General features: G+C 29.5%; 1 protein-coding gene across 4 annotated transcripts in view; it reads right to left on the bottom strand.

Annotated features, from left to right (window-relative positions):
• LOC111686515 (flocculation protein FLO11) overlaps window positions 1–13357 on the bottom strand; it is a 49847-nt gene that overhangs the window by 24794 nt on the left and 11696 nt on the right. For all 4 annotated transcript variants that reach the window (XM_046953651.1, XM_046953652.1, XM_046953653.1 and 1 more), the window contains exon 2: window positions 3550–3915. In XM_046953651.1, the coding sequence (XP_046809607.1) occupies window positions 3550–3736 (187 nt within the window). In that variant the 5' untranslated portion in view covers window positions 3737–3915. The remainder of the gene's footprint in view (window positions 1–3549; window positions 3916–13357) is intronic.

Below are 13357 nucleotides of genomic sequence, written 5' to 3'. Positions count from 1 at the left end.
TAGAATTTGCACATTTTTAACCCTCGGCAGCTTTATTGAGGTCGTGGTGGACATCTATCGATTTTATATAATTTTTAATCATTGATCGTTAGTTTGCTATCTTAGTTAGTTAGTTAGTTAGTTAGTTAGTTAGTTAGTTAGTTAGTTAGTTAGTTAGTTAGTTAGTTAGTTAGTTAGTTAGTTAGTTAGTTAGTTAGTTAGTTTGAAAGGAGGATGTATACACATCAAATTCGAAGAAATACACCTAGGCCTCTATCGGGCCTGTTGTTCGCTCCTTAACCAGTGCCACGGGTGGGAATCGAACCCACCACCTCCGGTCTACCAGACTAGAACACTAACCACTAACCTACCGGAGGCCACAGTTTGCTTAGTTATTTTATTGTTCACCCAATAATGGTTTTCGCAAATGCGTTTGTTTGCTGAATATTTAGTAACATTTAAAAAAAATAGTAGTTTTTGAATATAGTCCATCAATATATCTTTAAAGAACGAAGACCAATTTGTAGCAATTTGTATATAGTTCAAAAAAGTCTGTAATGGTACTAAATTAGGGTCTTTTATGTTACATTCCATCAAAAAAAAATGGCTCCAGACTTTTGCTGTCCTCTCCACATGCTCTACATTCGACAGAATCCTAACGGCCAATTTTGTATAGATGTGCTCGTAATCCTGTGTGTCCACGCAGAATATGTACCATCATACTAACATCATCATACTAACATCAGACTTGCTTATTTTTGGGATATTTCTCGTCATATTCTCATCAGGGTCACCCCTAAAATCTTTTTGATTCAACCCAACGTTTCACTATTTTAAAAGGCCTTATGGGATTCTCTCACGCATATTTTTAATTCAGCGTTTGTTGCGTCGAATGGTTTTGCGTTTGTCGGATTAATGGTCGGACTTCTGCCTGGAAGCTTGTGTTATTATTAGGTGATATATTTCTTTATCCCTCAATTTAGAGCCATCCGTGTAACAAAGGATTCCGGCTGGTATTTGCTCTAGTTTTTCGCTTGACCAAGACTGGGATCAGCGTTTCAAAGTTTCCGACATATTCTGCATCTGGTATGCGATCAGGCACGTCCGATGAATGTGTATAACCATTCAATGTGTCCAGAATATATTGATGACGTTCGCCTAAAGTAAAGAGCAGTTCGGCTGTGTATAACCATTCAATGTGTCCAGAATATATTGATGACGTTCGCCTAAAGTAAAGAGCAGTTCGGCTGTAACCGCCGCCTCATATCTTAAATATGTTTCAATGGGTGGAATATCTAGCAACGTTTCCAGAGCTTTGATTGAATTAGATTGAGCTCAGCTCAAGGCCGTATTTGGAGCCTTCTCCCTTTTAAAGTAGGAGACAGGTCCTTTCTCAGTTAGGGCCCTTGGAAAGCTTTTAATCCTGGTAATTTAGAGTATATATGACAAAATGTCGTATGCCGCGAAATACCTTATCCATCAACATAAAACTGGTCTAAGGATTGGATAAGAGTATCAGTATGAACGTTATTGATTCGATGTCAATGCATACCTGTGTGTACAGTTTGCTATCGAAGCATTCACCTATGTAATAGACTACTTCTTTTAAAGCGGTTTCCACCAAACGTCCCTGTTTAAATTGTAGATCTTTGTGTGGCATACTGCTTTTAACCATACTATCGACTATCTGTTCCAAGGTTTTAAGTAGGAAGGACGTAAGACTTATCGTTCGATAGGACTTCATCTGTAAAAGTACAGGAAAAATGTCTTCTTGGCCTGCAGCTTTATAGGAAGCAAAGCTCTTGATTGCTCCTTTAACCACAGTAATTAAAATTTCTGTATAAGCCTCCCCAATTTCGATTCATCTATGTTTTTCAATATACCGGGTGAGAAATGAGAATCCATTAGGAGTTTCATTGTCTCCTCCATATCCGCCAGGCTCTTGCCCGTATCATCAACCGTAGATTCCGGTTGGACGTGAGTTTTGGATAGGGATTTTTTATCTAGATTCATGCGGTTCTTTAGTAAGGTACCGAACATGATCCAATTAGACTTTTAGACTTATTCCGAAATTTTATAGGCTTTGTTGGAGGCCGTTGTGTTTTAAATCTTATGTAGCGATGATCAGAAAAGGAGTGCTCGTCCAAAACTCTCCAATACTGAATTTCGTTTAAAATATCTTCTGAACATATAGCAATATCTAATACTTCTTCTCTGATTCTATTGGAGAAGGTAGCTTTATTACCTAAGTTCAATGTGCTCAATTATTTAGTATTAAGAAAATCCATGAGACCTTGCCTTCTGCGATTGGTGTTTGTCTTACCCCAAGCTACATGATAAAAGTTGGCATCACAACCTACTACATCCGATGTGGATAATCCTGTCGAGAGAAGAAAACAAAAGTTCTTGTGGCATAGGATACATGTTCTCGGTCAAGACCCAGCATCAGCTTAGAAAAGTTGAAAATTTACGTGATTTTTAAGTTTATCGAAAGTTTAATCTAATATTTATTCAAATAAATAGGTAAATATTTGTTTAAACTAAATTTAAATATAAAAATATAATACGTTTTTTACATTTCTTTTTCTTATATTTATCATACATAAGTGGGTAAAACTTTATTACTTTTTTTTACAAATAGCTTTTGAAAGCTATTTGCATATTTACACACCCAATATTGGCAAAAGAGAAATACATCATTGAAAATTTAGCATTAAATCGATGATAACAAAAAAAAAATACCGTGAATAATAAAATATTACACAATCATGAAAAGGCAAATATGGCAAACTACTTATATTTATAAAAGAAACTGTTAACCTATTAATATTTTTATATAAAATAATTTTATTTTTTTTTTTTCATCTTACAAAACTTACAAACACGCTTGTGAATCATGGTTATTTTAAACAATTTCTTTAACAATTTCTTTAATTTCTTTAAGCACGTACAACTTCTTTCAAGCTTTTATTTATGAATATCAAATACTGTATGCAGATTTTTTAAAGAAATACAATCTTTAAAAAAAACAAAACTGGGACATACTCGTAGTATAGTTTGATCTATTGTACTCGTATTGAATTTATGAATTTTTATAATTTCTAAACAAACATGTACAAGACACTAAAATAAATGTGACTTTAGAAAGATATAATAAAGAATTGTAAAGAATTCATATATTTATTACAATTGCTGCTTACAGAGAATTTGTTATGCTAAAAACATTATTTAGTATTGACAACACCTCAAAAAGAAACGAAAACACTTGTTCATTTATACATGCAGCTTATCTGCAATTGTTTTTGTTTTTTAACATGACAGAATGGAAATAAATAACAAAGTATGTCAGTTGCTCAATATGTGAAGTTATAAATAATGTCAACATATGGATAATGATTCTTATTTAGACACCCACCCAAAGAAACACTTTCTCATCATATAACATTGGTATAATACAGGGAAAACCCCTCCTAAAACATATAACCTACAACAGGGCTTATTGAAAATATAGTTTAATTTCAAAACTAAACCACCAGCAGTTAAAACAATTAAAAAAATATATTTACTTACCAGCAAAATTAGCCAACACCAGCACAATCAGGGTTATTAAAACAGTCATCATTTTTGATGTCGTCCAACTTGTAGAAAACTTTAATTTGCTGTTGCTGCTAATGTTTTCGCTTAAACGTTTCATTATTGAACTTTTAAAGTTGAGATTTTGTATAAAATTTAAATTTCGTTGAGGTTTTCGACGCATTATGTTTCTTTAATTTTAAATTATGTATTTTGTAACTTTCTTTAGAATTTCTTTTTATCTTTTCCTTTAACTAGTTTGAATAAAGTTTAACTTTTTCTATTTATTTAAGTTCTACTTTTATGTAATATATTCAACATATTTATAAATTTATTAATTAACAGTCCCCATCATTGGTCATGCTGAAATGAGAGGAAAGAGTATAAAAACAAAATTAATAATCAAAATAACAAGTTTGTTGCTTAATTCTTTTCATATCTTAAAAAAAAATAAAAAGTTTATTTCTTAAGTCTTTTGTTATTTTCTAAGAATTTTTATTTTAATTTGCGATAAAATGTTAAGAAATATGTTTTATGTTTATCAGAATTATCTGTGTGGTCATGAATTTTGTAATTTTATACCTAGTAGTAATTATAAATAATTCTACAGTTTTTAGCCAAGTTTAAAATGTTTCATCAAGTCAAAAATGTAACAGTTATTTATACCCTACACCATAACAATGGGGAGGGAATTACAAGTCGTAATTTGCATAAATTGTGATGAACCCATAAAAATTGGTACATTATTTCGAATAGCCCACATTCAACTCATATAAATAACACTTCACCTTCGTGAGAAGGCTATTTAAAGTCGAAGTGCTTTGCGTGAGTAAATGGCGTGTAGACCTATCTTACGGCAAAATATGAAACAACTCACCACTGCCCCTTTGTGTATCTTACACGCAGGTTGCAATTTACGTATATGGATGGCACGGTCCATATTCGTGCACTTTGCTCAAGTACTCGGGCTATCATCTCTTGCTATTGTAGTCTCGTTGAGAAAAGACAGATATCATGAGCAAGCTCAATTTATAACAACAATGTCGCTCAACACAATACTAGATAGCCCTGTTGTTTCGGCAACAGCACCTAGACGGACGTAATTGGTAGTCCGAAATACGGATTACATTAATTGACAAGACTTTATTTCAGTGGTCACAAAAACACACTGTGATAAATTGAGCATGTTTTAGAGTAAACTCAATCATGGAGGAAAATCCATCCCTCAAATCCATCAAATACCTCATTCTCTATATAAACACCAGAAAACTCAGCCTCGTATATGCAATCTTCCCGCGATTTGAGATACTACGTACATCCTAAAGAAACCTTAACTAACTGACCAGCCATGACAAAGTCCTGTGGGCAACTGGCCACCCGTTGTACCAGAGTATGTGGTTCTCTGATTTCAATTCATCCTTTTCAATTCATCCAAGGTCAAGCCAAAGATTGTATTGTATACAGCAGTTTTTAGTCCGGGAAGAATTGAGGTACTGGTAGCACCTCTTTACCTAGGTATTTCTGTACACCATGATGTGACACTCATCATGGAAACATGCCCCGGGGGGTCGTGAAAAGGGTTTGTCATTCCGTTTATAATTTCTACAATATAATTTACCGACCCTATAAAGTATATTTTTTGGATACTTATAGATAACGGAGTCGATTAAGCCATGTCCGTCTCTCTGCCTGTATGTCTGTATGTCTGTATGTTTGTTAAAATCAGTTTTTAGAGGACCCCAGAAATCAGCAAAATAGGCCTATAAATAACGAATATATGAGCAAAAATACGAGACAACCTCTGAAAATTTCATCATAATTTAAGGTTTTTTATTTATACTCGGACAGAAATTGCAAAAAAGTGGAATTTTTAGTGCTTTTTCGTTTTTCAAAGGTACTATTTGAATTTTTTCAATATTGAACCTAAATACATGAAATTAGGTTAGTAAAACCCGGATCAGCCGATAACACATGAAGGGAACATTTTGGTACTTTTTCGTTCTACAAAAGGTACTTTCAGAATTTCTATAATATTGAACATAAAAACATCAAATTAAGTATGTAGAGCCCGGATAAAGTGAGAACCCATAAAAGAAGAAATTTTGATAATTTTTGTTTTCCGAAATTGATTTTCTATAATATTGAACCTAGAAACTGAATTTAGTTTTAATAAAAATAAACACTAAAAAACACGAATTGTTAGTATAAATTATAAAATTCTATGAAAATAATAAAAGAATTTGCCTAAAAACAAACAAATTAAATACTGACATAAAAACAATAAGTAATTATATTAAAAATATTTCAAATGATTCTCTCAATTCTATTAATTTTTTTTCTATTTTAAAACATTATTTTATTAAATATTTAACAATTTCCAAGCTATTGTTTTATGTTTCTACATGATTAGCTTTAGTAAAGCATTAAAAATTTTAATATTTTGTTTTTTTTTCTATTAAATATTATATAAACCACCATTAACATATAAATGACTTTTTAACAGAAATATTTTTGCTTTTGTTAAAAATAATAGAAAAGAAAAACCAAACAATTTTCAGCGAAAGTTTTGTTTATTTACATGATTAATTTGCTGTTAACTGTGATATTGTCGACCTTTTGAAATACAAAATATTATTTTATTATATTTCACAAAATCAATATTTATTTTTGTTTGAAATAGAAATAAAAACAAATTTAATAGAAATTTATGAAAATTTTGCCTAAAACTGCGTGAGTGTTAATTTTGGCAAATAGTTTTAAAAGTGAAATTTTTTTGTAGAAAAGTGCTAAAAATAACTTGACAATTAAGTTAATTTCGTAATGATATTATACGAAACGTAAAATTAAAGAACATTTTGAAAGCAATTTTATTTTAATTGTGTTTTTAATAGTAAAAATTTTAGTTTTAAACGTTTTAAATAAATTTCTCACTAGAATAGCAATTATTTTTTGCAATTTTTATAACTCATTTTAAAATAAATATTTTCACTTTTAACAAAATTTCCAAAATAAAAATATTTCCGTTTATAAAATATAAATATAAAACTTTATTTCCTTAAAAGTGTTAAAAGAAATAACATTTTTTATTGTTTTTTTTATATTTTCGGTTGCATCATTAAAGCTTAAAATTTGGGAGATAAAAAAAGAAGCCAAATCCATATAAAATCTCTTAGAAACCAAATTAAGTTTGTTTCTTAAGTCTTTTGTTTCCCATACCCACAAGATATAATAAAGATTTTGCTTAAATTTAATGAAACAATTTATGTTAAACTACTTATTAACACTAAAACTAAGTAATAATAAAAAAGAGTTAACAAAAATAGTAGACAAAATGACTGAGAGACTGAATGAACGTCAAATGAATTGCCCTCATGATTAATCAACACAAACATAAACAATTCCCAAAACATTATTACAAAATCGATGAAAGCAAATGACGAAAACGACAACAACAATGAAACAAAAAAAACTTCAAGAGAATTAAATAAAAATTACATAATAATACTCATTCATACAAGTACGTAAATATGTTGGGATTAAAATAATAAAAAACCCAAAACACTCATAGTTGTATTTTAAAAACTGCCTGCAGATTTTTACAATAACAAACCCTAAAAAACACATTCGTAATGAAAATGATTCATTAAAAAAAAACAGACCAAAGTTAACAAAAATAAAGAGAGAAAAGGTTAAAAACGTATATCTTTTGACATCCAATTCCGTACAAACAAACCAACATACATATATATTTAACTACATGTAAAGGTTTAAGGTATTTAAGTTTGCCTTTTGTTAAACAAATTCAACAACAATTTGTATTTTAACAATGGAAATGACACGACAAGAAAACCAGTTTCAATTTCAGTTACAATTTTAAATTAGTTTATAGTTTAAAATGTTTTTTGTTGCTTATTTGGTCTCCACTGGGACCTCACGGCATAAATAAGGGGGAAGTGTAAAAGTACTTAAACATCAAGAAAACATAAGGTAATTTTTGATAATAAATGAAATGGAATGAAATGTTATTGTCATAGTTGGGTTACCGCCATAATTAAATTATCAAGAAATCTCCATTTTAATATAGAATTGTTTGTGTTGTCTTGCATTTATTATTATTTTCTGAAGTTGAATTTTTCAGTGTAGTTTTTCTAAATGAAATCCTAATGAAAAATGCAAGTTGTAAGAAATTCTAAATTTTGTCATATTTCGTTTTAATTGTTTTATGTAAAACTTTTCGAATAGTTTATCGTCTAGTCTATAGTCTAATCTATCCTCTATAGTCTATAGTTCAGTCTATAGTGTAGTCCATAGTCTAGTCTATAGTCTAGTCTATAGTCTAGTCAATAGTCTAGTCTATAGTCTAGTCTATAGTCTAGTCTATAGTCTAGTCTATAGTCTAGTCTATAGTCTAGTCTATAGTCTAGTCTATAGTCTAGTCTATAGTCTAGTCTATAGTCTAGTCTATATTCTAGTCTATAGTCTAGTCTATAGTCTAGTCTATAGTCTAGTCTATATTCTAGTCTATAGTCGAGTCTATAATCTAGTCTATAGTCTAGTCTATAGTCTAGTATATAGTCTAGTCTATAGTCTAGTATATAGTCTAGTCTATAGTATAGTATATAGTATAGTCTATAGTGCCGTTTCTATTAGGTCTCTTAATATAGTTTATAGGATCGAAATATTAATTTGTAGAAATTACAAACAGAGTGAAGAAAATAATAATAAACATACACTACTGTAATTTAAACTTACATTATAAAACCATGTAATATATGCCAAACTAAATTTCTTAGAATACTTTATCATTAAACTATTATCGTGCAACTGGGCCTTTTTAATCTACTACAATGTGCAAAAAAAAAAATAAGTAAAGAAAATTTTGAATACATTGTGGTATATGCGACAATAATTTTCTTTTTAACTTAATTTACAAAACTAAAATAAAAAACAAACTATAATAACAGACTTTCTGTTGAGTTTAGTTTTTTAACACAAATATAAAAATTCATTCAATGGAACAAAAGACACAAGACAAGATAAAAGAAAAATATTTATGAAAATAGAAAATAAAAGTGATGAAAAACATGCATATTAAAATTTTAACTTTCTATTTCGTTTAACCAACAGTCGTCGGTTAACAAGCGCCACAGAGTCAGTCTTTTAATCAGACGCTCTGTTTAAATAGTGTTGATCTGATTGTCAGTAAATATTAAAATTTTATTTACATGGTTTTTGTTTTTGGTAATTTAATAGTTTGTTTTAGTTTGTTCAATATTTTTGTGTATTTTTTTGTGATTTGTAGGTTTGGAAAAAATTTAAAATTCAAGGTTTAATCTGCAGACTGTGAATGATGAATAGACATTTATTAAACATCTTGTTGAATATGTTTATATGAAATGCAAATATATTTTTAACTAACAATTAACAAACAAACAATGTTTAGCATTTCTTTTTACAACAACTATAATCATTTCGAATTTTTGTTTATTCGTTTTAATAAGATGTTTATAACGAAATTAATTAAAAATATGTTTTGCTAGTTGAGTTTGTTTTAACAATTCTAAAGTCATGCGATATAATTACATAGGCCGACAAATTTTTAACCCTGTGCAGAATCTAAATTTCTCCGTCACATCATGAATTCGAGAATGAATTTGGAAAAAGTGTCATTTTTGGTTCTTTTTGAGACGTTATAACACGGCCAAATGTCCAGAATCCAAATTTTTCCGTTACGTATGGGATTTGAGATATCGTCTCCCAACGTTTCAAAAAGCACAATTTTGGCACTTTTTTAAAGTGTTATGAATCTCAGACAACTTTATTTACAAAATTCTAAAGTCCGCATTCCATTTTTTCTCATAAAAGTACTTGTGAATTATTTAAGAATCTGCTGTTATTGCTGAGATATCGTCTATTGAAGTGATAGAAGGACAGACATCGTTAAATCGAATCAGAAAATAATTTTAAGTCAATAGGAACTTCCTCATATAGGTGTAGATCCGTTATTTTTGTTCGTTATTTAAAAAGCCTATAAATACCATCACTCCGATGGTAAATTTTTAAGTTTTGGGTGAAGATATCTCGAAAATGAAAGAAGATGTGTAAAGTTCACAGAATATACTTTCAGATGGCATACTGCAACAAATAAAGTTGTCTTTGTAAAAAAACTCGAAACGATCCAAATGGTAATGGAGAAAATCTGATTAGCATGGCTTAATCCTTTAGAAAAGTAATACTATAACTCATGAGTATAAAGTATACCTCAGGGTCTCGACTTTTATTATATTTGGTCAGACTGTGCTACGCAGCAAAGCTTGGTAATGGATTTTATTTACATAACCACATACTTTTCCATGGTTACCACTTACGGTCTGCATTTTTTAGTACTGTTATAATGACTTATATATAACGAGTCGCGTAAGTACTTTATTTTAAGTTTAGCCAACAACTATTTAACTCCTTATTAGTAAGTACTTATTTAAGTAGTGATTTGTAGGTGTCATTAAAATTATGAGTTCAAATGCTAAGCTTCAATAGCATTAGTAAAAATCATAGTAAAATTTCCCAGGATATTTACACTTTTAGTTTAACTTATGTATATTAAAGTTTGAATTTAACAATTTCTATAATTGGCCTTGACTTGTCAATGTACGTATGTATAGATCCCATGCACATTACAAACATTAAACTCTTGATTGGAGTTGATTGTTATGTCGATGGAAACTACACCCCATACGTATACTCCAATAATTATTGGTCAATTAAAACTACAAAATAAAAAAAGTAAATTATTATTTTTTTAACCTTTCTTTAACGTTTGTAAGTATTACAAACAAATACAACAAATTGTATATAAATAATATTCAAAAGGCTTTCACTTTCATTTTGCCATTAAAAAACATCTGAACTCTCAGCTGAAGTGATCTCGTAATTGTGTTTATTTTTATATATTTCTTATTATTTTATCTTCTATTTTTGGCCAATTTTATTGTTTCGTACTCCAGCGTTGTTGAGTTGAGTTCAATGAAGTGGAGGTGAATGTATTTATAAGGCCAGACAAGATGGAGAGACCACGTACTCTCGTATGTAAGTTGTGCTTCTAACGAAATTTTGAGGCCAATGCATCTATGAATAGTTTAGTTTGTTCATTTGCAAAACTTTTTTTGGAAATGTTTTAAAACGTACTCGCTTACTATTTGCTGTACTTTCATTTTAAATAGACACAAAAAAAACTATTACTGGTAAAATGAAGTCATAAGATAGAAAATTGTATCCAGACAATAATGAATGGTACCTTTTTTTCTTTGCCATCCTAGATGAGTTTAGTTACTTTGATTTTTTTCTATAATGTGTTTATTTACCTGTATTTAAGTATATAATATGTAAAATGTAAGTACATGGTTGGGTATTAAGTAATTGGCCGGTTTTTATCTGGTTGTTATAGTTGTTGTTAGTTTTTTTTTGTACATAATGAAAATAATTGTTATTACATTTTCATTGTCGATTTGAAAGGTCTCTGAAAAAGGTTAATGGACTTTTTTCGTATTTTAATTTAAATTAAATAAGCTTTATATTATAGGATGATAGCAAAATTTAAAAAAGAAACATTTTCAAAAATTTATTTTTTTTTTAGTTGTTATAAATAAATGAAAAAACTATACTGCAATCTTAAATCTCTTAGTTTTTCTGAACTTTATGAAAATTTGGAATCATCCTATAGATCGATTACTGCACTTATTGTTTAAAATAGTATGTGTTTTTCAAAGTTTTCAAAGAAAAATCACAATATTAATTAAACAGTCATACATTTTTTGGATCACCAATTTGGATTCTATAAGATATTGTACAAGAAAATAAATACCTATTTTAAACTTAACAAAATTCCATAGAGTTTTATGGAGTTTAAGCTAAATTGTCAAATAATAATCAGGATAACTTAAAGCTTCTCGCTTACATATGTATATCAGTAGGTCAAACTTCCCAGCAGTTCGACGGGACAGTCCCGAACTGACCACTTAACCTACCACTTGTGGTGGCCCCTAGCTACATGACTACCCAGGTGATCAACCATTTTAACAAGGTCTTGTCTACGAGGAAGTCAATCGTCACTCTACACCCTACAAAGAAACAGTCAAAAATAGTCAAAGGGTTGGAAGTCAGTCACATTACTACCTATTTAACTGGCGCTACTTTTCTTGCTATAAAACTAGAACATTCACGTGTTCTAGGATAGTGACGATTTACTTTTATTTTTGATGAATGGCCCAAAATATGCGAATTGGAGCCAAAAAGTGGTAAGATATTAATGGAAATAAAGGTTAAAAATTTCAAGTGTCTACTATCTAGAATACTATGGGACATCAATGTGACGGTTGACCCGAAAGATATAAATTTGAGTCAACCAGATGGTGGCATATTAGTAGAAAGTAATAATCATGGATAAAATAACTACTTTCGGAAGTTCAATATAACGAAAACAACTTTTAAGAGTCTAATCTCTAGATTACTTGGAGACAGTAAAGAGCCGATTGCCTTCGCTCTCTCTCACAAAGGGGGTATTAAAGCTACAATTTTTCTGTTTTACATCATTTTGCATTTGTACTAAGCGTGTTTCTATTATTTACTTTTCTGAAGTTACAAATTTTTGGCCAAAATTTTGGATTTTCTCAAACTTTGACCGACGAGCTGCATGTGTGTCAGCTATCTCAATATTTGGAAAGGAGAATAATTTTGTGAGGTTAAGACGAACAAGATTTCGAATTTTTTTTAGTTTCTGTCGATATCAAATACATACCCAAAAGTAAAACGAAGTACTTCTAAAAGAATAACATTTATCACCACTTCAAAAGTTGCACTACCTTATGTGGAAGTGTTGTTTATTGACTTTCAAAGAAGCGAAAATAATCCAATTTTATTTTAAACTAAAGGTTTATTTTTTGTACTGGTTTTTTTTAATTAAATCAATTTTATTTTGGAGTTAATTAATAAATATGTAATTTATTTATGTATGTTAATATCATTTGACTCAAATTTGTTGTATTCTATAATACTACAATTTCACTTCCCAATTACTTCCAAAAAAAGAACATAAAAACTTTCTGAGAATGACTTCAGATGTAGTGAATTTGCAATCAAGTAAAAAAGAACATCGCTCCTATGACAAGCCTGTGTTTATATCATTACTTCTTTAGGTCTATTTCAGTACTTCCATGAAGTAAATTCTACTTCTTTTTCGCTTCTTTGGAAGTTCTTTTTTTTGCTGGTTAGTAATTAAAATAGATAGAAAAAGTAATAAACGATAAATATTTCCCCGGATGTAAGACAAAAAATATTTCAGTATATTTCGGCAAAATTTTACTTGTATGTATATTAACTCTAGTTTAAACTTAAACTTTTCTTTTACTCCATTTTTTCTTACAACACCAACTACAATTATAATTTCCCGTATAGCAAGTCTAGTAAAGAGATCAAAGTAGAAATATTACAATTTCTACGACATAGTAAATTAATTGACCTAATTGGTGTTAATGGATAAATTATTAAGATTTATGCTTTCATACATATTCGTAGCTGTTTATTTGCTAAATTATTTGTTTACTTCTTGTCAATTTGCCAATTCTGGTTTTTTGTTAAAAAAAAAAAAAAAACATTAGGACCTTGTTTTAATGATTCTTTATTTCTTTCATTTTTTATATTCATTTCACACATGTTTAGCATTATTTTTTCAACTTTAAAGTGAAAAAAAACACATTAATTTTGTATTCAACCTGCCACAAGAAAAGTATTTAAGCAACTTTCTCAAAAT

The sequence above is a fragment of the Lucilia cuprina genome, chromosome 6 (genome assembly GCF_022045245.1).
Source record: "Lucilia cuprina isolate Lc7/37 chromosome 6, ASM2204524v1, whole genome shotgun sequence".
Lineage (NCBI taxonomy): Eukaryota > Metazoa > Arthropoda > Insecta > Diptera > Calliphoridae > Lucilia > Lucilia cuprina.
This window is presented reverse-complemented; position numbering and strand designations above follow the sequence as displayed.